This window comes from Lolium rigidum, chromosome 3 (assembly GCF_022539505.1).
Source record: "Lolium rigidum isolate FL_2022 chromosome 3, APGP_CSIRO_Lrig_0.1, whole genome shotgun sequence".
NCBI classification, from domain to species: Eukaryota; Viridiplantae; Streptophyta; class Magnoliopsida; order Poales; family Poaceae; genus Lolium; species Lolium rigidum.
This window is the reverse complement of record NC_061510.1, coordinates 55734267-55758591: the sequence shown is the minus strand read 5'-3', so window position 1 is coordinate 55758591 and position 24325 is coordinate 55734267. Positions and strand designations below refer to the sequence as shown.

At 44.4% G+C, this 24325-nt stretch overlaps 1 protein-coding gene across 1 annotated transcript; it reads right to left on the bottom strand.

Moving 5' to 3' along the window:
- Nucleotides 1–22788: 22788 nt before the first annotated feature.
- LOC124696174 (probable serine acetyltransferase 4) lies at nt 22789–24125 on the bottom strand. The gene has a single exon (XM_047228937.1). The coding sequence runs from the start codon at nt 23913–23915 to the stop codon at nt 22974–22976; it is 942 nt and encodes a 313-aa protein (XP_047084893.1). The 5' UTR covers nt 23916–24125; the 3' UTR covers nt 22789–22973.
- Between the last annotated feature and the right edge of the window lie 200 nt (nt 24126–24325).

Here is a 24325-nt window from a genome sequence, read left to right as displayed (position 1 = left end):
TCTTGAGGTGGAGAGAGATAGGTGAACCGACTCAACATAAAGGTAAAAAGAATGGTCCTTCAAAGAGGAAAGCATCGATTGCTATATTTGTGCTAGAGCTTTTATTTTGAAAACATGAAACAATTTTGTCAACGGTAGTAATAAAGCATATGAGTTATGAAAGTTATATCTTACAAGTTGCAAGCCTCATGCATAGTATACTAATAGTGCCCGCACCTTGTCCTAATTAGCTTGGACTACCTAGGATCATCGCAATACACATGTTTTAACCAAGTGTCACAATGGGGTACCTCCATGCCGCTCGTACAAAGGTCTAAGGAGAAAGCTCGCATTTTGGATTTCTCGCTTTTGATTATTCTCAACTTAGACATCCATACCGGGACAACATGGACAACAGATAATGGACTCCTCTTTAATGCATAAGCATGTGGCAACAATTAGTATTCTCATATGAGATTGAGGATATATGTCCAAAACTGAAACTTCCACCATGATTCATGGCTTTAGTTAGCGGCCCAATGTTCTTCTCTAACAATATGAATGCTCCAACCATTAAGGTGGTAGATCTCTCTTACTTCATACAAGACGGACATGCATAGCAACTCACATGATATTCAACAAAGAGTAGTTGATGGCGTCCCCGGGAACATGGTTATCGCACAACAAGCAACTTAATAAGAGATAAAGTGCATAAGTACATATTCAATACCACAATAGTTTTTAAGCTATTTGTCCCATGAGCTATATATTGCAAAGGCGAATGATGGAATTTTAAAGGTAGCACTCAAGCAATTTACTTTGGAATGGCGGAGAAATACCATGTAGTAGGTAGGTATGGTGGACACAAATGGCATAGTGGTTGGCTCAAGGATTTTGGATGCATGAGAAGTATTCCCTCTCGATACAAGGTTTAGGCTAGCAAGGTTATTTGAAACAAACACAAGGATGAACGGTGCAGCAAAACTCACATAAAAGACATATTGTAAACATTATAAGACTCTACACCGTCTTCCTTGTTGTTCAAAACTCAATACTAGATATTATCTAGACTCTAGAGAAACCAAATATGCAAACCAAATTAGCAAGCTCTAAGTGTTTCTTCATTAATGGGTGCAAAGTATATGATGCAAGAGCTTAAACATGAGCACAACAATTGCCAAGTATCAAATTATCCAAGACATTTTAGAGTTACTACATGTAGCATTTTCCAATTCCAACCATATAACAATTTAACGAAGAAGAAACTTTGCCATGAATACTATGAGTAGAGCCTAAGGACATACTTGTCCATATGCTACAGCGGAGCGTGTCTCTCTCCCACAAAGTGAATGCTAGGATCCATTTTATTCAAACAAAACAAAAACAAAAAACAAACCGACGCTCCAAGCAAAGTACATAAGATGTGACGGAATAAAAATATAGTTTCGTGGGAGGAACCTGATAATGTTGTCGATGAAGAAGGAGATGCCTTGGGCATCCCCAAGCTTAGACGCTTGAGTCTTCTTATAATATGCAGGGGTGAACCACCGGGGCATCCCCAAGCTTAGAGCTTTCACTCTCCTTGATCATATTGTATCATACTCCTCTCTTGATCCTTGAAAACTTCCTCCACACCAAACTCGAAACAACTCATTAGAGGGTTAGTGCATAATAAAAATTAACATGTTCAGAGGTGACACAATCATTCTTAACACTTCTGGACATTGCATAAAGCTACTCGGACATTAATGGATCAAAGAAATTCATCCAACATAGCAAAAGAGGCAATGCGAAATAAAAGGCAGAATCTGTCAAAACAGAACAGTCCGTAAAGATGGATTTTATTAGGGCACCAGACTTGCTCAAATGAAAATGCCCAAATTGAATGAAAGTTGCGTACATATCCGAGGATCACTGCACGTAAATTGGCTTAATTTTCTCGAGCTACCTACAGGGAGTTAGACCCAGATTCGTGACAAAGAAAGAAATCTGGAACTGCGCAAGTAATCCAAATCTAGTACTTACTTTACTATCAAAGACTTTACTTGGCACAACAAAACTCAAAACTAAGATAAGGAGAGGTTGCTACAGTAGTAAACAACTTCCAAGACACAAATATAAAACAAAGTACTGTAGCAAAATAACACATGGGTTATCTCCCAAGAAGTTCTTTCTTTATAGCCGTTAAGATGGGCTCAGCTAGCTTTAATGATGCACTCGCAAGAAATAGTAGTTGAAGCAAGAGAGAGCATCAAGAGGAAAATTCAAAACACATTTAAGTCTAACATGCTTCCTATGCATTGGAATCTTGTAAATAAACAAGTTCATGAAGAGAAAAGTAACAAGCATAGGAAGATAAAATAAGTGTAGCTTCAAAAATTTCAGCACATAGAGAGGCATTTTAGTAACATGAAAATTTCTACAACCATATTTTCCTCTCTCATAATAACTTTCAGTAGCATCATGAGAAAACTCAACAATATAACTATCACATAAAGCATTCTTATCATGAGTCTCATGCATAAAATTATTACTCTCCACATAAGCATAATCAATTTTATTAGTAATAGCGGGAGCAAATTCAACAAAATAGCTATCATTATTATTCTCATCAAGTGTAGGAGGCATAGTATAATCACAATAAAATTTACTCTCCATAGTAGGTTGTACCAAAAGACCACTATTATAATCATCATAAATAGGAGGCAAAGTATCATCAAAGAAAATTTTCTCCTCAATGCTTGGGGGACTAAAAAGATCATGAAAACCAGCTTCCCCAAGCTTAGAACTTTCTATATTATTATCAACAATGGTGTTCAAAGCGTTCATACTAATATTACTACCAGCATGCAAATAAGGTTCCATAGGTTTTTTAATTTTCGCATCAAACAATCCATGTTTTAAATCAGGAAATAGAATAAGAAGCTCATTGTTGTCCATTATGCCAAACTAGTGTAAACAAGAAAAAAAAATGCAATTGCAGGATCTAAAGGAAATAGCTTCGAGCACAAACACAACGGCGCCAGAAAAGTACTTTTACCTGGGACCGGAGTATGAGTGCCTTTTACCTTTCCTCCCCGGCAACGGCGCCGTAAAAGTGCTTGATGTCTACGGGAGCTTCTATTCTTGTAGACAAGTGTTGGGCCTCCAAGAGCAGAGGTTTGTAGAACATCGGCAAGTTTCCCTTAAGTGGATCACCCAAGGTTTATCGATCTCAGGGAGGAAGAGGTCAAAGATATCCCTCTCATGCAACCCCGCAACCACAAAGCAAGAAGTCTCTTGTGTCCCCAACACACCTAATAGGTGTACTAGTTCGGCGAAGAGATAGTGAAATACAGTGTGGTATGAATAAATAGTAGCAGTAGCAACGGCACCAGTAAAAGTGCTTTGCCCGGGACGAGTAAACAAGCAGTAGTAACGCAGCAAGTAGTAACGCAATAAAACAAGTAAACAAGCAGCGATAGCGATATTTAGGAACAAGGCCTAGGGATTAGACTTTCACTAGTGGACACTCTCAACATTGATCACATAATAGAATAGATAAATGCATACTCTACACTCTTGTTGGATGATGAACACATTGCGTAGGATTACACGAACCCTCAATGCCGGAGTTAACAAGCTCCACAATTCAATGTGCATATTTAAATAACCTTAGAGTGCATGAAAGATCAATTCGACTAAACCAAGTACTAACATAGTATGCACACTCGTCACCTTCACACTATGTAGGAGGAATAGATCACATCAATACCATCATAGCAATAGTTAACTTCATAATCTACAAGAGATCATAATCATAGCATAAACCAAGTACTAACACGGATGCACACACTCGTCACCATTACACCGTGCAGGAGGAATAAAACTACTTTAATAACATTGCTAGAGTAGCACATAGATAAATTGTGACACAAAATACATTGCAATCATAAAGAGATATAAATAAGCACTTCACTACGCCATTCATAACGGTGAGTAAGTATTCTCGTGAAATATAGCCTAAGAGACCCACACGGTGCACACACTCGTCACCTTTACACACGTGGGACAAGGAGTCTCCGGAGATCACATAAGTAAAACTCACTTGACTAGCATAGTGACATCTAGATTACAAGCATCATCATATGAATCTCAATCATGTAAGGCAGCTCATGAGATTATTGTATTGAAGTACATAGGAGAGAGATTAACCACATAGCTACCGGTACAGCCCCGAGCCTCGATGGAGAACTACTCCCTCCTCATGGGAGCAGCGAGCGGTGATGAAGATGGCGGTGGAGATGGCAGCGGTGTCGATGGAGAAGCCTTCCGGGGCACTTCCCCGCTCCGGCGGGGTGCCGGAACGGAGACTCCTGTCCCCCGGATCTTGGCTTCGCGATGGCGGCGGCTCGCGGAAGGTTTTCCGTATCGTGGTTCTTCGTATCGGGGTTTTCGCGACGGAGGCTTTAAATAGGCGGAAGGGCAGCCTCGGAGCGGGCTCGGGGGGCCCACACCATAGGGCGGCGCGGCCCCCCTCCGGCCGCGCCGGGGTGTGGTGTGGGGCCCCCGGGGCTTCCCTCGGCGGCTCTCGAGTGTTCGGAAGGCTCCGGGAAAAATAGGGACCCGGGTCTTGATTTCGTCCAATTCCGAGAATATTTCTTTACTAGGATTTCTGGAACCAAAAACAGCGAAAAACGAGAACTGGCTCTTCGGCATCTTGTTAATAGGTTAGTTCCAGAAAATGCACGAATATGACATAAAGTGTGCATAAAACATGTAGGTATCATCAATAATATGGCATAGAACATAAGAAATTATCGATACGTCGGAGACGTATCAGGAAGACGCCGGCATTACGCCGACGAACACCTCGAACAACACAACACCGGGGACGACGGCACAGGCGCTGCGAGCATAGCACCCGCGCTAGGTCGGTCCCAGGCACGCGCTCATGTCGGCGACAAGGACACCAGCTCGCCGGGGATCGCCAATCGCCGGAGGCGATTCCCCACGAGATCCAGAGAGTTGGCGATCTGCCAGAGGAGGAAGAGATCGACGAAACCACGCAGACAGATCGATAGATCGTCGCGCGGCGGTTCAGGTGGTATCGGCGGCAAGGTCAGGGGAGCTCGGAGATGGCCGGAGCATGGCGGCGGCCATGGCGGCGACGCCATCACCACGCGAGTCGCTAGAGGTTAGGGTTAGGTCACGAGAGAGAGAGAGGAGAGCGTGCGAGTGAGTGCGGTGGCCGTAACGGTTCCATCGAACCATTTTGGACAAGCCTTAATGGGCTGTCCAAATGGGCCAAGTTAGGTGGGCTGGCCAATTGGGGCCAGGGGCTATTTTAGTCATTTTCTATTTCGAAAATAGCCTAAAATTTTACAAAATTTTAGTTAATAAAATATACCTATAAAATCCATGAAAAATTGGATTAGTAAATGAAAAATTATTCTTAACAATAATAAAATAAGAAATGGAATTTAGGAAACAAATTCAAATTTTAGAATTTTCTAAATTTAAGTTAAAACTTGGAATTTGAAATTATTATTTCCTTCAATTTAAAAATCAAGGAAAAATCTCAAATGAGTTCAAATATTTGTTTTCAAATATTTCAGAATAAAATTCTATTATTCCAAGTCATTTCTGTTAAAGAAAGATATTTTCCAAAGGAAAATACTCTATTCTTCTTATTTCAAAAATATAGAAGCAACTCTATTATTTCAAATTATTTTGAAATAATAATGATTCACAAAAGTAAAGTAGTATTACTATAAACCATTTTTCTTTATGAGATAAAAGTGTTTTTACAAATAAAAGGAATTGTAAATTACTGCCAAAGGCATAAATCTTGAATTCAACCCTAAATTTTAATAAATAATTGGGGTAAGGGATTCCACATAAAATAATACATTCGTGAATGCATTATTTGGATTTTATAACATTGTCCATACCGGACAATGATGCTTCTTTACAGAACCCGAGGTCCAGGTTCCATTCAACGCATCGAACTGCATTATCTCGCAGTCCACAGGCAAGTTCACCCTTGCTCATACCAACTTGAGTATTTTCTATCAATTTACTGCAAAGCTATATACTTACCATTCCTGCATTGCAAATAAAATGTTACTTTTCCAATTATGAACATGACTATGTGGCTGGCAATGGAACCATGGTTGTGTTGATATGGTGGAGGTTCCATTGCATGGGTTTTATTAACCTATGAGTAATTACCAATGCCGTCCAGTGATTCTAGCGCCGTACATTCCGCGTTGACCATAAGATCTATAATGGCTCTGGGAAAGCCAACTTTATCTTTTTCCTCTCGCATGCCAACGGGTTAGTAATAAGGGTTGCCTGGATCGGTCTATCTTTGGTAAAGGTGGGGACATGTGGTCCATCACGGTCTACCATTAGATACAGGGGAGGGCAGACTTATTATTGGTCTATGAAGGATTGTAAGGGTTGTCCGGATCGGTCTATCTATGGTGTATAGGACAGGGCACATAAGTTGTTCGGATCGGTCTACCTTAACGGTATAGGGGAGAACAAGTGCCTGTGTTGGTCTACCCATAGATATAGGGGAGGACAGACTTACAAAAGGGTGGGTCTGCGAGATTCCGAAGAAGATGGTGTGGGCTTGGATCTTCATACCTGGCGTCACACCAAAGGAAGTGTGAACGGGGGCAAGTCCCTGCGGATGGCAAAAAGGATGGGATCTCTTATGGAAAAAGTAACGCACCTCTGCAGAGTGTATTAATTTGTGGCTGTCACTCCTTGTTCCGGGAAGGGAACTGCGAACGCGGCAGGAAAGGAACTCCACGAAGGTCTGGTCAACCTGTGAAGACTGACGGGCATAGTTTTCATAATAAAAGCAACCTTTTGAAGAAATATTTTCGAAACATGCATTGACCTGAGATTTCCCGATCAATGGTCGTAGCTAGTGCATCAAACACCTTTTACTCTTTTGAACTTGCTGAGTACCCCTGTACTCACTTTCTTTCGACACCCTTGCTAGACTGTGATACAGAAGTGGAGGCCATCGCCGATGGAGCACCAGAAGGAAGCTACGAGCTGGTCTACGAGGAACCTGATCTTACCGGTGGAGTGGAAGGAGTAGACTATGGGATAGTCTACGGACCCGACGAGAATGAGGCGGAGGAGTAATGATATACCTTAGTATCATAGAGCCGAGCAGCGTAGAACTTACCTAAATAAGTTGCTGAGCTCTCTTTCATATATAGATGTGAGTTGTAATCGTACTTAAGTAGTATCTTAGGGTGTTCTCATCGGACCTGTGAGAATACCAACTTGTTAAGACCATGTTTCTAATAATATTTGGAGTGTTATGACCTGCAATATTTCTGTTGTACCACTCTGAGGGATATGGCAAATTGTGAAGAAGTCCCTTCACAAAGATCATATCAACGACTTGTATACTACAACATGCAGCGGTATGCTGGGTCACCGCACTGTGACTCCAAGCGAGTGATAATTTCTTTTTCGCGAGCAGACTGTTGAGCTATGTTCTCACTCAAGGCATTTTCCGCGTCTTGAAGTCTCTTTCGAAGACCCTCGACAGCGGCAGCATCTGATTCAGCCTTTTCGCGAGCTTTTTCACTTCGTTCAAGCTTGCGGGCAAGGTCATCAGCACGCTTGTTTGCCTCAGAAAGAGATTTTATCAACATAAAGGGCGACACAAGTTACAGCAAAATAGAAGATGCAAATCTATTCGATGTAATGCAGCAAGTAAAGAATACCTTTTAGTTCGTTGTCAAGATCACGGTACTCGATAAATTGGGTACCGAGACGAACAAATTCCTTCATTGAAGGCTGAAAAAAAGAGGTTGAAGAATTTCGACAAAAAAAGAGTTGGAAACATTCGACAGCAAAAAAGAAAACAAAGGCACTTACATCATCCATAAGAGGGGTCGCAGAGCTATCGGTCAAGAGACTTAGCTCTTTTCCTTGACCAGTCCTTGCTCTCTTTGGCGACGGAGCACGGGGGCTCACAACAGGACTGGGATGTCCTATATCCTGTTGTGGAGGCGAGGTTTCATCCGCTTCGGGACGAGTCTCGGAGATAACTAAAGTACGGGACGTGCTCGTTCGAGCAATCACGTCAATAGGAGGATTTTCTTCCTCGTCACCACTATACATCAGGGAAAACATAAGAAAACAAAGACAGGTAAAATTATCGGATGCAAAGAAAAGAGTAGATAGAAACTTACGAGCTGACAAGGGCATCATCGTAAGGGTTGAAGGGTCTGTCCTCCTCTTTGGGTAAAGTTTCTTCGAGAGGGGACTTATTTTTGGAGGTGCCAGAATCTGCGGCATCATCTCTTTTTCGCTTGTTCGTTGGAGAAACAGCAGAGGGGAGGGAATGCGTGGATTCGGAAAGCTCGGATTCAACTTCTTTTTCAGAGGAAGCCACGGATTTGTGAGAACCCGCGACTTCGCTCTCAAGGCGAGAAGTGCCTTGGTGTTCGTCGGTGACGACGGTCCGTTCTTCGACTTCCCCGCCTTCAGGAAGAGGAGGAAGAGAAGCTAAGACTTGATGTTTCTACAAGGGCAAGATATGTCGACAAATAGGTTATACAACGGATGCCATCAAAAATAGTAGTCGACAAATACTAAAAACTCGGAAGGATAAAAATTTACCTTGGGGAGGGCGTTGGCGCCGCTATACGGCTCCATGATGACCCACAAGTATAGGGGATCGCGGCAGTCTTCGCGGGTAGTAAAACCCAATTTATTGATTCGACACAAGGGGAGACAAAGAATACTTGAAAGCCTTAACAACGGAGTTGTCAATTCAGCTGCACCTGGAAACAGACTTGCTCGCAAGAGTTTATCAGTAGTAACAGTTTTATAGCGATAGCGGTAGTGAAATAACAAGCAGCGAGTAACGAGAGACAGCAGTAGTGATTATAGTAAACAGCGAGGATTAAAATACTCGTAGGCACGGGGACGGATAACGGGCGTTGCATGGATGAGAGAAACTCATGTAACAATCAAGCGGGACATTTGCGTGATAATAATAAAACGGTGTCTAAGTACAAAGCAATCAATAGGCATGTGTTCCAATTATAGTCGTACGTGCTCGCAATGAGAAACTTGCACAACATCTTTTGTCCTACCAGCCGGTGGCAGCCGGGCCTCAAGGGAATCTACTCGGATATTAAGGTACTTCTTTTAATAGAGTACCGGAGCAAAGCATTAACACTCCGTGAACACATGTGATCCTCACATCACTACCATCCCCTCCGGTTGTCCCGATTTCGTCACTTCGGGGCCATTGGTTCCGGACGACGACATGTGTATACAACTTGCGGGTAAGACCATAAACAATGAATATCATGATGAAATAATAACATGTTCAGATCTGAGATCATGGCACTCGGGCCCTAGTGACAAGCATTAAGCATAACAAGTTGCAACAATATCATCAAAGTACCAATTACGGACACTAGGCACTATGCCCTAACAATCTTACACTATTACATGACCAATCTCATCCAATCCCTACCATCCCCTTCAGCCTACAGCGGGGAATTACTCACACATGGATGGGGGAAACATGGCTGGTTGATGAAGAGGCGTCGGTGGTGATGGCGGCGATGATCTCCTCCAATTCCCCGTCCCGGCGGAGTGCCAGAACGGAGACTTCTGACTCCCGAGACGGAGTTTCGCGATGTGGCGGCGTTCTGGAGGGTTTCTCGTGACTTCGACTTCTCCCCTTGCGTTTTTAGGTCGAGGCCGATAAGTAGTCCGAAGGAGGGCGTCGGAGGCCTGCCGAGGGGGCCACACGCTAGGGCCGCGCCGCCCTAGGGTGTGGGGCCCTCGGGCCTCCACCTGACTTGCCCTTCTGGCTCCGTGAGTTTTCTGGGAAAATAGGGCCTTCTGTCAAAATCCCGAGGTTTTTCCTGAAAGTTGGATTTCTGCACAAAAACGAGACACCATAACAGTTCTGCTGAAAACAGCGTTAGTCCGTGTTAGTTGCATCCAAAATACACAAATTAGAGGCAAAACAACAGCAAAAGTGTTCGGGAAAGTAGATACGTTTTGGACGTATCAACTCCCCCAAGCTTAGCTTATTGCTTGTCCTCAAGCAATTCGGTTAACAACCGAGCGATAAAAGAACTTTCACGAACACATTTGTTCATATGATGTAAATATTCTCATGCTATGGCTAACACTTAGGCAGTTCATAATAAGATACATGCAAATAAGATCATCCGATAGCTATGTCAATCATGGAAAGGTACCAACAATTAATAATAAGCATCATGATCATGTATATAAGCAGGATTGCAATGTTCATAAAATAATATGATAGAGTGGTATCTCGCTTGCCCATATTTGATCAGCAAAACATAAATGCTCAGGCACCTCTGAAGTTCATAGAAAGACTAGAAATAGTGATTGTCGAAGGTAAAAGCATCAAAGTTATACCACAATCAATCATATTTTGAGACAAGCATATTACACTAAGAATGACAGTTGTGCTCTCAAGAAAGTGCTCAAAGAAAAGATGGAGACACAACATAAAAGTAAAAGATTGACCCTTCGCAGAGGGAAGCAGGGGATTAACATGCGCTAGAGCTTTTCATTTGTAAAGCGAGGAGTAAAATAATTTTGAGAGGTGCTTGTTGTTGTCAACGAATGGTAATGGGTACACCAACTACCTCGCCAACCGGACTTTCAAGAGCGGCTCCCATGAAGGACGTTATCTCTACCGAGCAAGGTAGATCATCCCTCTTCTCTTTTGTTTACACACGTATTTTAGTTTTATTATGGGTGACACTCCCCCAACCTTTGCTTACACAAGCCATGCCTAACCGAATCCTCGGTGCCTTCCATCAATCACATACCATGGAGGAGTGTCTATTTGCAAAATTAAGTTGCTTACCGATGAATCGGAGCAAAACATGTGAAGAGAATTATTAGTGAAAGTTGATTAATCGGGTGGGAACCCCATTGCCAGCTCTTTTTGCAAAATTATTGGATAAGCGGATGTGCCACTAGTCCATATGAAAGTCCGTCAAGAGTAAATGACAAGGTTGAAAGTTAAACACCACATACTTCCTCATGAGCTATGAAACATTAACACAAATTGAGAAGCATTTTGAAGGTTTAAAGGTAGCGCATGAGAATTTACTTGGAATGGTTTGAAATGCCATGCATAGGTGTTTATGGTGGACACTCTGGAATAACTTGGTTTTCATGTGTTTGGAAGCACGAGCGGCGTTCCCGCTCAGTACAAGTGAAGGCTAGCAAACGACTAGGGAGCGACAAATCAAGAGAGCAATGACTTGTCATAATCATGCTTGCGGCAAAATAAATTAACCGAGGCATAAAAGTGATACAAGAACTCGAAGCAATGTAAATCATTGAGGCTTAATTGACTCTTGTTCAGTCATATGCATGCGTGAGCATGTGCCAAGTTAATTCAAACGAATTATTCAGAGGAGGATACCACAATATCATACCTATCTATGAATAAAACAATGCAAGCAAACATCCATGACATGCTACTCATATTAATAAATTGGAGCTAAACATGAGAGATCATGAACTACTAGACTTTCTTAAATGACATATACCTCACATGAACCAACCAAGCATGCTCACATGGATGAGTATATGTACAAAAATGAAAACAAATATAGTTCATACCAGCCTCTCACCACAATCAGATTGTCGAATATCGTCATTATTGCCTTTTCACTTGTGTAGCTTGGATAATATGAAATGAAAACCACGCTCCAGCCACCGAAGACCATTGAACTCATAATGAACTTTACAAACCAAAGAAGAACAGCAATTATTTTTGGTGTTTTCGAATTTGAGAACAAGAATAAAAGGAAACAAGCAAACAAAGCAAAATCTTTTTGGGTTTTCTTATAGCAAACTAGCAATAGCAAATAAAGCAGATAAAACAAGATAAGCAAGAAACCAAAATAAACAAATGGTGAAGAGAAACAACAGAAATATTTTTGGTCTTTTTGTGTTTTAGGAAAGAAACAAAGCAAAAAACAAGAAATGGCAAACTAAAAGAAACACAGAAAAGCGAGATGGCAGAAATCTGCCAAAACTTGACAGCAGTACAGAAATCGATTTTTACAACAAATTCTTCAGTTGCTCAGCTCGAAAAGTGTTCAACTAATGAAAGTTAGATAACAACCTGGGGAACATGCACAAAAATTGGAAGCTCAAAATAACGTTCTGGCTGTGCGCACGAATTTTTCTAGTAACAGTCCAGAATCTGTTTTCAGACAGCACTTCCCCAAATATCATCTTCCTCTCATTAGAAAACCACTCAAAGAAACTAAACAAGTATGTACAAGTATCCAGCAACCATAATATGCAAAGAATGAGTGATGCCAGTATACCTCCCCCCAAGCTTAGGCTTTTGGCCTAAGTAGAGATCAACCCCATGGTGCCCATGAAGAAGCACCCTCGTAGTACGAAGATGGATCATATTTCGGGTATGTGCTAGAGGAAGCACCCGGATACGTGACGGTGTAGTCGTAGGAGGGCTCGGCGTCCTCGGAGGCATGCTGCTGGTGGAAGCTTGTGTATCTTCAACTTGCTCATCCACCTCCTCCTTAGAGCGCGACCATGGTTTCCTGTTGATACTGAACAAATCTGGTTGGGGCAAAGGGACTTCCCTCTCTTCCCCGTCAGCAAACAACACTCTATAGACAATATTATCTAACCTAGAGTCAGCTGTAACAAATTGATGATTCTTCATAGCAGCGATATCGAGCCTCATAGGAGCTATTTTTACATCATTAGGGTCAAGAGGAAGCTCTAAATATGCTAAAACGCGTGAAGCAATAATTCCTCCAAATATGGGCCCCTTGTTAGACAAGCGGCGAGCAACAAGAGCACCAAGATGGTAAGGTGTGTCCCCAGTGAGTGCAGCAATTAAGAAACCAAGGTGATAGCTAGATATGTTGCTAGTGTTCTCCCTACAAAGAATGCTAGTACCAATGAAATAAGCAAAATACTTAATGGCGGGGAGTTGAATGTTTCTTATCTTGCCACGCTGAATGGTGCGACAATCATCATTGGTGATCCCTTGATAGAGCTCCAACAATTCCCTTGGGTTGTCCTCGATCTTCCTTGCTGTACCTACGGGAACAATACCCAATGCAAGCACAAAAATTCTCCAACTTCATAGTAATAGGTTTACCATAGATCTTGAATGCTACTGTCGGGTTAAAATGCCTATTGTTGAACTTGAAGCTCTCCACAAAGATTTTAGTGAGCGTGTAGTATTGCTCACTCTCATCTCCCACATAGGTGGTTAAACTTGCCCTACCGACGAGGGTAAAGAAATCATCCAACAACCACTGCATTACTCAAAAAGTCATAACATGGGAAGGATGCGGCGTTAGGGACTCCATTGTCCTCCTCGGGTGCGAAGCTTGGTGCGATGAGGTCCTCATTGTAGGATGGCCTGAATCGGGTGGATGACCTAGAGGACCTCCCCGTGCTTGTTGTCTCCCCTTGGAACACTTCTCCAAAGTTAAAGTTGTCCATCCCCCTTTTCTTGAATTGTATTGATATGGATCCAATCATAAGAGTTTGATATTCTTCTTTAGGCTCATATATTGGACAATCAATAGTTCCGACTTTCATAGTTCTCACATTAGAAATTGTATTAACTCCACATGCTTTCTCAATCCTCTTGGGAAAATAAACGGTATGCTCCTTGTCATCAACATTGAAAGTAACTTTTCCTTTATTGCAATCAATAACAGCCCCTGCGGTGTTAAGAAAAGGTCTCCCAAGAATAATAGACATATTACCATCTTCGAGCATTTCCAACACAACAAAATCGGTTAATATCAAGCGATTATTAGTAACTTGAACAGGAACATCCTCACATATACCAACAGGAATAGCGAGTAGATTTATCAGCCATTTGCAAAGATATATCAGTAGGTATCAACTTATCTAAGTAAAGTCTCTTATAAAGAGAAAAAGGCATAACACTAACACCGGCTCCCAAGTCACATAGAGCAGTTTTAACATAATTATTCTTAATAGAACAAGGAATAGTAGGTATACCGGGTCGCCCAACTTCTTTGGAACTTTGCCATTGAAAGAGTAATTAGCAAGCATAGTGGAAATTTCCTCATTGGGGATTTTCCTTTTGTTAGTAACAATATCTTTCATATACTTTGAATAAGGAGGCAATTTAATAGCATCGAGTCAAAGGGATTTGCAAGAATAAAAGTTTCATCCAATCACAAAATTTATTATAGTGTTCTTCTTCCTTTGATTTTAGTTTCTTAGCAGGAAAAGACATTTGCTTTTGCACCCAAGGTTCCCTTTCATTACCATGTTTCTTAGCAATAAAATCTTCTTTAGTATACTTTTTATTTTTATCTTGCTTTTCAGGTTCATCTTCAACTTCTTCTTTATCAGAAACATCATTCTTATCATTACCATTATTATTATCATGTTCATTACCACTTTCAGTTTCAACATCAGAAATGGAAATACTATTAGGATCATTAACAGGTTCAGAGGGTGTTCTACAACATTTTTATGTTTCTTCTTCTTTTTCTTAGAAGGAACTCTAGGTTCAATGCGTTGAGAATCTTGTTCAATTCTTTTGGGATGCCCTTCAGGATATAGAGGATCCTGGGTAGAGACACCACCTCTAGTTGTTACTTCATAAGCACGTTTCTCTTTAGAATTATTTTGTAATAAGTCATTTTGCACTTTAGTGAGTTGATCAATTTGAGTTTGAACCATTTGAAAATGTTTAACAAGCATCTTAACATCATTGGAGGTTCTCTCCACAATATCATGCAAATTGCTAATAGCTTGAGAATTTTCCATTAGATGATTCTCTACTCTCATATTAAAATTTTCTTGCTTAACAATATAATTATCAAACTCATCTAAGCATTGCGCAGGAGGTTTTGAATACGGAATATCTTCCCTAGTAAAGCGTCGAAGGGAGTTTACCTCAATCATGGATGAAGGGGGAATTATATCACATATATCTTCTATGGGAGGTAGATTCTTCACATCTTCGATTTAATACCTTTCTCCTTGAGAGACTTCTTGGCTTCCCTCATATCTTCATCATTCAATTTAGTTAAACCCCTCTTCTTCAATATTGGCGTTGGAATTGGTTCAGGCGTAGTCCAATCATCATGATTCCGGCCTATTTTGGCCAATAATTCCTCGACTTCGTCCGGAGTTCTTTTCATGAAAACACAACCAGCACAACTATCCAAATATGCCCTAGACTCAATGGTTAGTCCACTATAAAATATATCAAGTAGATCATTCTTTTCTAAATCATGTCCAGGTCGAGCTCTGATAAGAGAACAAAATCTTGCCCAAGCCTCAGGCAATTTCTCTTCATCTCCCTGGTCAAATCTATAAATTTTCTGTAAAGCAATATGTTGAGCACTAGCAGGAAAGTATTTTCGAAAGAAAACATCACGCAAATCAGTTGGAATTTTAATAGAACCAGGAGGCAAATTATTATACCAAGTTTTAGCATCATCCTTTAATGAGAAAGGAAAAAATTTAGCAACAAAATAAGTACGCATCTTGATATCATCAGAAAACAAGCTACTCATAGAAGAAAGTTCAATCATGTGTTCTACAGACACTTTCTTTTTCAGTACCACAAAAGGGTGCTTTCTCTACAATAGCTATATGAGATAGATCAAGAGAAAAATCATAATCTTTATCCTTAATGCATATAGGAGATGTGGCAAATTTAGGATCGGGAGATAACTTATGTCTAACAGTATATTGTGTGAGAAACTTTTTAATTTTACTTGCATCAGCAGTAGCATTGCATCTATTAATAAGATCATCATTAAGCTCCACATAATCTTCATCGGGATCATCACTAGAATAATCAAGTTCAGGTGAATTAACAGGTGTAGTAGCATCAGGAGTTTCGAGTATTTTCAATTTGTCTAGACCTAGCAATTGTAGCATCTAGAAAGGATCCCAATGAACCACTATCATCAAGCACAGCGAGAAATATCATCAATATTATGAGAATTTTCAGATTCAGCAGAACTACCGAGCAAGTGAAGCATGTGGCGGTGAAACAAGTTTATCAATCACAGATGGTGAATCAAGAGCAGCAGAGGTACTCAGAGTTGTACCTTTTCTTGTAGTGGATGGTAATATGGCAACTTTAGGATCGCGAGTTTTACCCATGATGGAGAATTTGCAGCGAACAATTTCAATCCAAGTGAACTTCCAAATAAAGCTATGCTCCCCGGCAACGGCGCCAGAAAACGGTCTTGATAACCCACAAGTATAGGGGATCGCAGCAGACTTCAAGGGTAGTAAAACCCAATTTATTGATTCGACACAAGGGGAGACAAAGAATACTTGAAAGCCTTAACAGCGGAGTTGTCAATTCAGCTTGCACCTGGAAACGGACTTGCTCGCAAGAGTTTATCAATAGTAACGGTTTTATAGCGAGTAGCGGTAGTGAAATAACGACAGACGAGTAACGAGAGACAACAGTAGTGATTATAGTAAACAAGCAGGATTAAACTACCGTAGGCTCGGGGACGGATAACGGGCGTTGCATGGATGAGAGAAACTCATGTAACAATCAAGTAGGGCATTTGCGAGATAATAATAAAACGGTGTCTAAGTACAAAGCAATCAATAGGCATGTGTTCCAATTATAGTCGTACGTGCTCGCAATGAGAAACTTGCACAACATCTTTTGTCCTACCAGCCGGTGGCAGCCGGGCCTCAAGGGAATCTCATTGGATATTAAGGTACTCCTTTTAATAGAGTACCGGAGCAAAGCATTAACACTCCGTGAACACATGTGATCCTCACATCACTACCATCCCCTCCGGTTGTCCCGATTTCTGTCACTTCGGGGCCATTGGTTCCGGACAGCGACATGTGTATACAACTTGCAGGTAAGACCATAAACAATGAATATCATGATGAAATAATAACATGTTCGGATCTGAGATCATGGCACTCGGGCCCTAGTGACAAGCATTAAGCATAACAAGTTGCAACAATATCATCAAAGTACCAATTACGGACACTAGGCACTATGCCCTAACAATCTTACACTATTACATGACCAATCTCATCCAATCCCTACCATCCCCTTCGGCCTAGAGCGGGGAATTACTCACACATGGATGGGGGAAACATGGGCTGGTTGATGAAGAGGCGTCGGTGGTGATGGCGGCGATGATCTCCTCCAATTCCCCGTCCCGGCGGAGTGCCAGAACGGAGACTTCTGGCTCCCGAGACGGAGTTTCGCGATGTGGCGGCGTTCTGGAGGGTTTCTCGCGACTTCGACTTCTCTCCGTGCGTTTTTAGGTCGAAGGCGATAAGTAGTCCGAAGGAGGGCGTCGGAGGCCGGCCGAGGGGGCCACACGCTAGGGCCGCGCGCCCCCCTCCTGGGCCGCGCCGCCCTAGGGTGTGGGGCCCTCGGGCCTCCACCTGACTTGCCCTTCTGGCTCCGTGAGTCTTCTGGGAAAATAGGGCCTTCTCATAAATTCCGAGGTTTTTCTCGAAAGTTGGATTTCTCGCACAAAAACGAGACACCAGAACAGTTCTGCTGAAAACAGCGTTAGTTCGTGTTAGTTGCATCCAAAATACACAAATTAGAGGCAAAACAATAGCAAAAGTGTTCGGGAAAGTAGATACGTTTTGGACGTATCAGCCGCAACGGTGCGTTGTTCTGACGGTGTGACCTCAACCCATCGGCCAACAGTGTGACACGGCGATGGTCGGGTCCCTCGGAGCTGGCGGCAGTGTGGTGTGTTGTGCTCGGCAAAGCGGCAGCGACGGGCGTGGTGGACTATGGTCCAGATATAGGCCTCATTGTGCCCATTCTAGGTTGGCTACGCCTGAGTGGTTCGTGTGGGTTCGGGGAATACTACCCCTACGTATCATGGTCGTGGTGCTGAAGTTGGTTGATGCGTGTAGTTGACACGTCCGTTGGGAACCCCAAGAGGAAGGTGTGATGCGCACAACAGCAAGTTTCCCTCAGTAAGAAACCAAGGTTTATCGAACCAGTAGGAGTCAAGAAGCACGTTGAAGGTTGATTGCGGCGGAGTGTAGTGCGGCGCAACACCAGGGATTCCGGTGCCAACGTGGAACCTGCACAACACAATCACAGTACTTTGCCCCAACGTAACAGTGAGGTTGTCAATCTCACCGGCTTGCTGTAAACAAAGGATTAAACGTATTGTGTGGAAGATGATGATTGTTTGCGAAGAACAGTAAAGAACAATTGCAATAGATTGTATTTCAGATGTAAAGAATAGGACCGGGGTCCACGGTTCACTAGTGGTGTCTCTCCCATAAGATAAACAGATGTTGGGTGAACAAATTACGGTTGGGCAATTGACAAATAAAGAAGGCATAACAATGCACATACATATATCATGATGAGTACTATGAGATTCAATCAGGGCATTACGACAAAGTACATAGACCGCTATCCAGCATGCATCTATGCCTAAAAAGTCCACCTTTAGGTTGTCATCCGAACCCCTTCCAGTATTAAGTTGCAAACAACAGACAATTGCATTAAGTATGGTGCGTAATGTAATCAACACAAATATCCTTAGACAAAGCATCGATGTTTTATCCCTAGTGGCAAAAGCACATCCACAACCTTAGAACTTTCTGTCACTTGTCCCAGCATTTAATGGAGGCATGAACCCACTATCGAGCATAAATACTCCCTCTTGGAGTCACAAGTATCAACTTGGCCGGAGCCTCTACTAGCAACGGAGAGCATGCAAGAACATAAATAACATATATGATAGATTGATAATCAACTTGACATAGTATTCAATATTCATCGGATCCCAACAAACACAACATGTAGCATTACAAATAGATGATCTTGATCATGATAGGCAGCTCACAAGATCTAACATGATAGCACAATGAGGAGAAGACAACCATCTAGCTACCGCTATGGACCCATAGTCCAGGGGTGGACTACTCACACATCGATCCGGAGGCGATCATGGCGATGAAGAGACCTCCGGGAGATGATTCCCCTCTCCGGCGGGTGCCGGAGGCGATCTCCCCGAATCCCCCGAGATGGGATTGGCGGCGGCGGCGTCTCTGTAAGGTTTTCCGTATCGTGGCTCTCGGTACTGGGTGTTTCGCGACGAAGACTTTAAGTAGGCGGAAGGGCAGGTCAAGGGGCATCACGAGGGGCCCACACGCTAGGGCCGCGCGGCCAGCTCCTGGGCCGCGCCGCCCTACTGTGGCGCCGCCTCGTGGCCCCACTTCGTTTCCTCTTCGGACTTCTGGAAGCTTCGTGGAAAAATAGGACCCTGGGCGTTGATTTCGTCCAATTCCGAGAATATTTCCTTACTAGGATTTACTGAAACCAAAAACAGTGAAAACAAGAACCGGCTCTTCGGCATCTCGTTAATAGGTTAGTGCCGGAAAATGCATAATAATGACATATAATGTGTATAAAACATGTGAGTATCATCATAAAAGTAGCATGGAACATAAGAAATTATAGATACGTTTGAGGCGTATCATTGGTCCAAGCGTCCATAGGTCGCGAGGGCCATACTACCGAAGAAGGATGAGCAGGATGCAATTTGATAGTGACATGTCATCGTCATGCTTATTGCACCCCCACCCAAGAGTACAAATGGATATGGGCCACGAAGGCCTGGATCTAGTGCTGACCTCCCTCGTTTGTCCCTGGGGACTCACCATGGTGGTGTCTATGGCTCCACAGCGGAGAGATCGTCGACGTCGTGGTGACAACCCTAGAAGGTGGATTGTGCCGGCTTTTCTTCGGCGAGCAGCGTGGCGGTGGGGATGGTCCCTCACTTTAGCCATGAGGATGGTGAGGAGGAAGCAGCGGGGATCCTGGTGTTGGCAACATTTCGGCTAAGGCGGCTACCGGTCACGTTCTAGAGGCCTACCTTGGTGACAACAGGAGGTCCGAGGTACTAGATTGTGGTGCGAAGTTTTTTTTGGGTGAGATGCCATAGTGATGCACGTGGGTGTCGTGACCCTCTTGAGGGCACCATTGTGTTTACCTTCCGTGTGTTAGGGTCTCCGGGTGGAAACCCTTGACCGTCGGTCTCGATGATGATAGTGCGGTGCATCGCGACCATCTTGGGGGGCATCGTCATGGAGCTCTGGTTCCTCTCGGCGCATTATGTTGTCATCGATGGGCAAGTTTGGATCATGTCTCGAGGCACTTCTGGCGCTATCATGGGGTGTTCTCGATGGCCTCCTATCTTTTATACGTGAATATGTCTTTACCACTCTTCGTCCTCGTTCTCCGCTGGCATAATCACTGCTCCACGGTCCGGAGCGAGATGGCAGGTGTCTCTCTCCGGTGTCAACTTGGCGGGTGTGTTGTGGAACCATTAGTTAGTAGTCTCTCGAGCTTCTTCAAGGTGAGGCTACTCGTGTATTTTTTTTAGCTTACCTTTTTTTTGAAACGGAGGCAAAAGCTTTGCCTCATTCATCAATTAAGAAGAAAGTGTCCAGTTTTTAGGAGAAAACCGGGCAAAAACCTACAACCACAGAGCTAAGCTCACACAAACAACACGTCCACACACACAAGTCTAACAGAGACCTGAAGAATAAGGTCACACCCACTCTAGTGAACACAAGAGACCACAAAGCGACCCGAACGAACACTCACTACCCAACACTCCAGCACCGCGCCAACAAAGACTGTCCACGACATTGGAGGGCCCCGATCAAACCACTGCGGATCCAGGGTAGGTAGTTGCCAAGGTGGCAAGAAAGTCGCAAACCTCTCTGGCGACGATAGCACTGGGCACCGTAGCCAACAACCCTGACTCAACAATCCCATCACCAAAAGGAACCACAAGCTTGTCGACTGCAGCGTCAACAACATCACTCTTCTCAGAGCCAAGGGCCTGACTCGGCGGAGAGGCCACAACTGAGATCTCATGCAAGTCGGGTCTGACTTCTTCATCAGAAGGAGGCATAACCACACCACCACACAACTTTCGGAGCTCGGGCATGACCTGCATGACTGGGGCCATGACCGGTGAGCACGCCCCAACACGAGGAGAGAAACATCCATAGAGGCCCACTCCACAAGTGCCCACCTTGACAACACCAGGCAAAACCAAAGGATCGGCAGGCGTCGGGGAGAGCCTACCCAACACAGCTTCCGCCCGCTCCAGAAAGCCCCCAAGCGCAAGAGCATTCTCTCATTATTTTATATCTTTATTTATAAAGGTAGGTATTTTTTTTATTTGGTGGCTAGAACGGAAAGTTTGAGTTAACCTTACTTCACATTGGTTCATAGACTCCACTGTTCCTCGGTAATTAACTATGTGGTTTATACACTTGACTAGCGGTGAGGGATGGACTGCGGGTCGGCTAAGGAAAAGCCCTAGATCTTGATCCGAGTGGTTCTCTATGTCGTCTCTCCCTCTCCTCAATGTTTTTTCATGACCAGTTCCACTAGTGGATCGAGCCTGCACTACCGTCTCCTTGCGTGCTGCCAGCCATGGCCGCCGGTTGGGCTTTGGGAGGCAGATCCCGTAGGTTGCCGACGGGCGGCATGGGGGTTGCCGGCTCGGCTTGAATAAATGTGGCGGTCCTTGGATTCCTCTCTCACCGTGATGAAGAATTGCATGTCGCCTGTCGTCATTGATCTTGGATGGGCTGTCAAGTTCCAGAAGGATCCACCGACGAATTCCAAATTGATGACATGTCTGGAGTTTGCTAGAGTAGATGGTGTTTCGGTCGCGCGCAACCGTGTTTTTCTGACCGTTTGGTTTCGGAGGGGGCGTTGTGGAAGCTCCGCGGCATGTTTCCATCATGGGACATGTCTTTGTTCCACGGTGAAGTTCGACACGAAGAATGGCATGGAAGCCGAGAACTAAGTACTAACAATGGAGGTTTGAGTCATGGTGTAGAGATTCTACCTTGGTGATTCGTGACTTGGAACTGCAGAATTGGCAAGTGGGGGCAACATCATAGGATGAATTTAGTGTCTAAACTTGTAGTATAAAAATCCAAGACATGGCCTTAATTGATTGTTCATAGCAATGACCTTACTGAAGGAATTATTTTGTGAGTGTGGACTTTCTCCGGGGTGAAAACCTATGGTTATTGATCAGGGCGATGACGACACACGTGCACTATTCCCTTCTTTGATGCGTCGATTTTAGAGTTGATGTATTTTTGGTGTTGTTTTGGTGGTGTTTAGTCCGTTGTTACAAGAAATTGGTTACTATAGCAGGATTTTTGTTTTCTGTAATTCTTCTTTCTTCTTTTTGTTGCTTGCATCCGTATAATCATAAGGGCACAATGTTATTGCGGAAGCTAGGTGTAATTGGTATCTTTGCAATATTAATATATACTTTTTATCAGAAAATGGGGTTTCTGCAAGCATTTTCGTGGCATGGTAATGAGTACTGCGGAGAAAATATTCCTTGCAAAAAAATACACTCAGAAAAATAACCTAAGGAAGGAAGAAATAAGGACAAACAAAGGATAAATCCATGCTACATTTTTTTGAGAAACACAGTACAAACGCATATGCTCACATACATGCGCACGCACATCCTATCCCTATGAGCACCTTTGAAAGACCGGATCGGATCTTGAAATTGACGAAGTCACCACAGGCGCCTCGCTGTCGACGGGAACGTCACCTCCCACTGAAATAATATTTCGTTTTTATGAGACACACCGATGTTAAACCTGAGGTTTGTGAGCTGGGGGTACAACCACCCTCCTAACCACCCGATTTCAGGTTGGTTCTCAAAACCATGCTACATTTTAGAACTACAATACAATAGCTGATCAGCTGCATTTTTGGTTATTCCATTACCAAAAAATAAAACAAAAAACAGTAATATACCATTGCTCCAGGCTCAATGTCTAACTGAGCCCAGGAATCAGGATAAGAGAAGTCATCACCCAACCGCAAATATCATTTGGAGGGAAACTCTCTTGCTTTGCATTAAACATGTGGCGAGAGTTCAAATGACGTAATCTGACCACCTGTGCTCCATGGTTACACCTGGCTGGTCTTCCGGCCGCCGCTGTGGCGCCGGCTTCTTCCCGATCGCCTTGGCCGGGTTTCCGACGGCCGTGGTCCCGCACGGCACGTCTCGCAGCACGACTGCGCCCGCGCCGATCTTCGCGCCGTCGCCAATGCGAACATTGCCCAGGACGCTGGCCCCGGCGCCGATGAGCACCCCGTCCCCGACCTTCGGGTGCCGGTCGCCGGACACCTTCCCCGTCCCGCCCAGCGTCACGGCGTGCAGGATGGACACGTCGTCTCCCACCACGGCCGTCTCCCCGATTACGACCCCCGTGGCGTGGTCGAGGAGGATGCCGGCCCCGATGCGCGCCCCGGGGTGGATGTCCACGCCGAACACCTCGGAGGCGCGGCTCTGGAGGAGCAGCGCCGCGGCCGTCCGGCCCTCGGACCAGAGCGCGTGCGCGGCGCGGTGCGCCTGCAGGGCGAGGAAGCCCTTGTAGTATAGGAAGCAGTGCACCATTTTTGCGCAGGCCGGGTCGCGGTCGCGCACCGCGAGGAGGTCGGCGCGCGTGTCGCGGGTGGCCTCCGGGTGCGCCTGGAGCGCGCCGGCGAGGAGGTCCCGCAGCGCGTCCTGCGGGAGGGCGCCGGGGATGCAGAGCTTGGCGGCCAGGTGCGCGGCGAGGGCGGCCTCCAGCGAGGGGCGCGACAGGACCAGCTCCCCGTAGAACATGCGCAGGAGCGGCTCCGCCTCCGCGTCCGCTTGCGCTTCGGCGCATATCTCGTCCCAGACGTCGTCGCCGCTGTCGCAGCAGACGTTGCCGGTCCCGGTGACGGTCACCGGGCAAGTCATGGCGCAGTCCGACATGAACTGGTAGATAGAATTGGAGAGGCGGCAGCTGGAGTATGCCGGGTTCCACTTGTCGACACAGGCAGCCATGTCCGACCTCGCGTTGCTAGATGGAGAGAGAAAAGAGAAAGAGAGAGCTAGAGAGAAGGATGCAAGCTATGGAAGATGTGGTGGAGTTGCAGACGCAAAGGGCGTTCAGCTGTTCTGTTGGGCACTTCAGGTGTTCGCCCACCTATATATACGTGTTCGTGTTGCGAGCCTGCGAGGGTAGGACAGAGGAAGAGGAAGCAGAGGAAGTTTCATAGAAGAAGCGCGTCTGGCAAAACGTACACATGGCGCCAGGAGACGAAGGCTTTGTTAACATTTGCTCGAGGCTTCTTCTTCCTTGGCAAGTCACCACTCACCAGCGCTCGTGCTGTTGTTTTTATGTTGGACATTTTGACCACCACCGTCACCATGTACCTCACCGTTAAATTTCCCTTCTCGGCATGGGCTCGTTT

Coding starts and splice junctions, on each gene's coding strand:
- LOC124696174 (XM_047228937.1), bottom strand. CDS start 23,915: ATGGCTGCCTGTGTCGACAAGTGGAACCCGGCATACTCCAGCTGCCGC.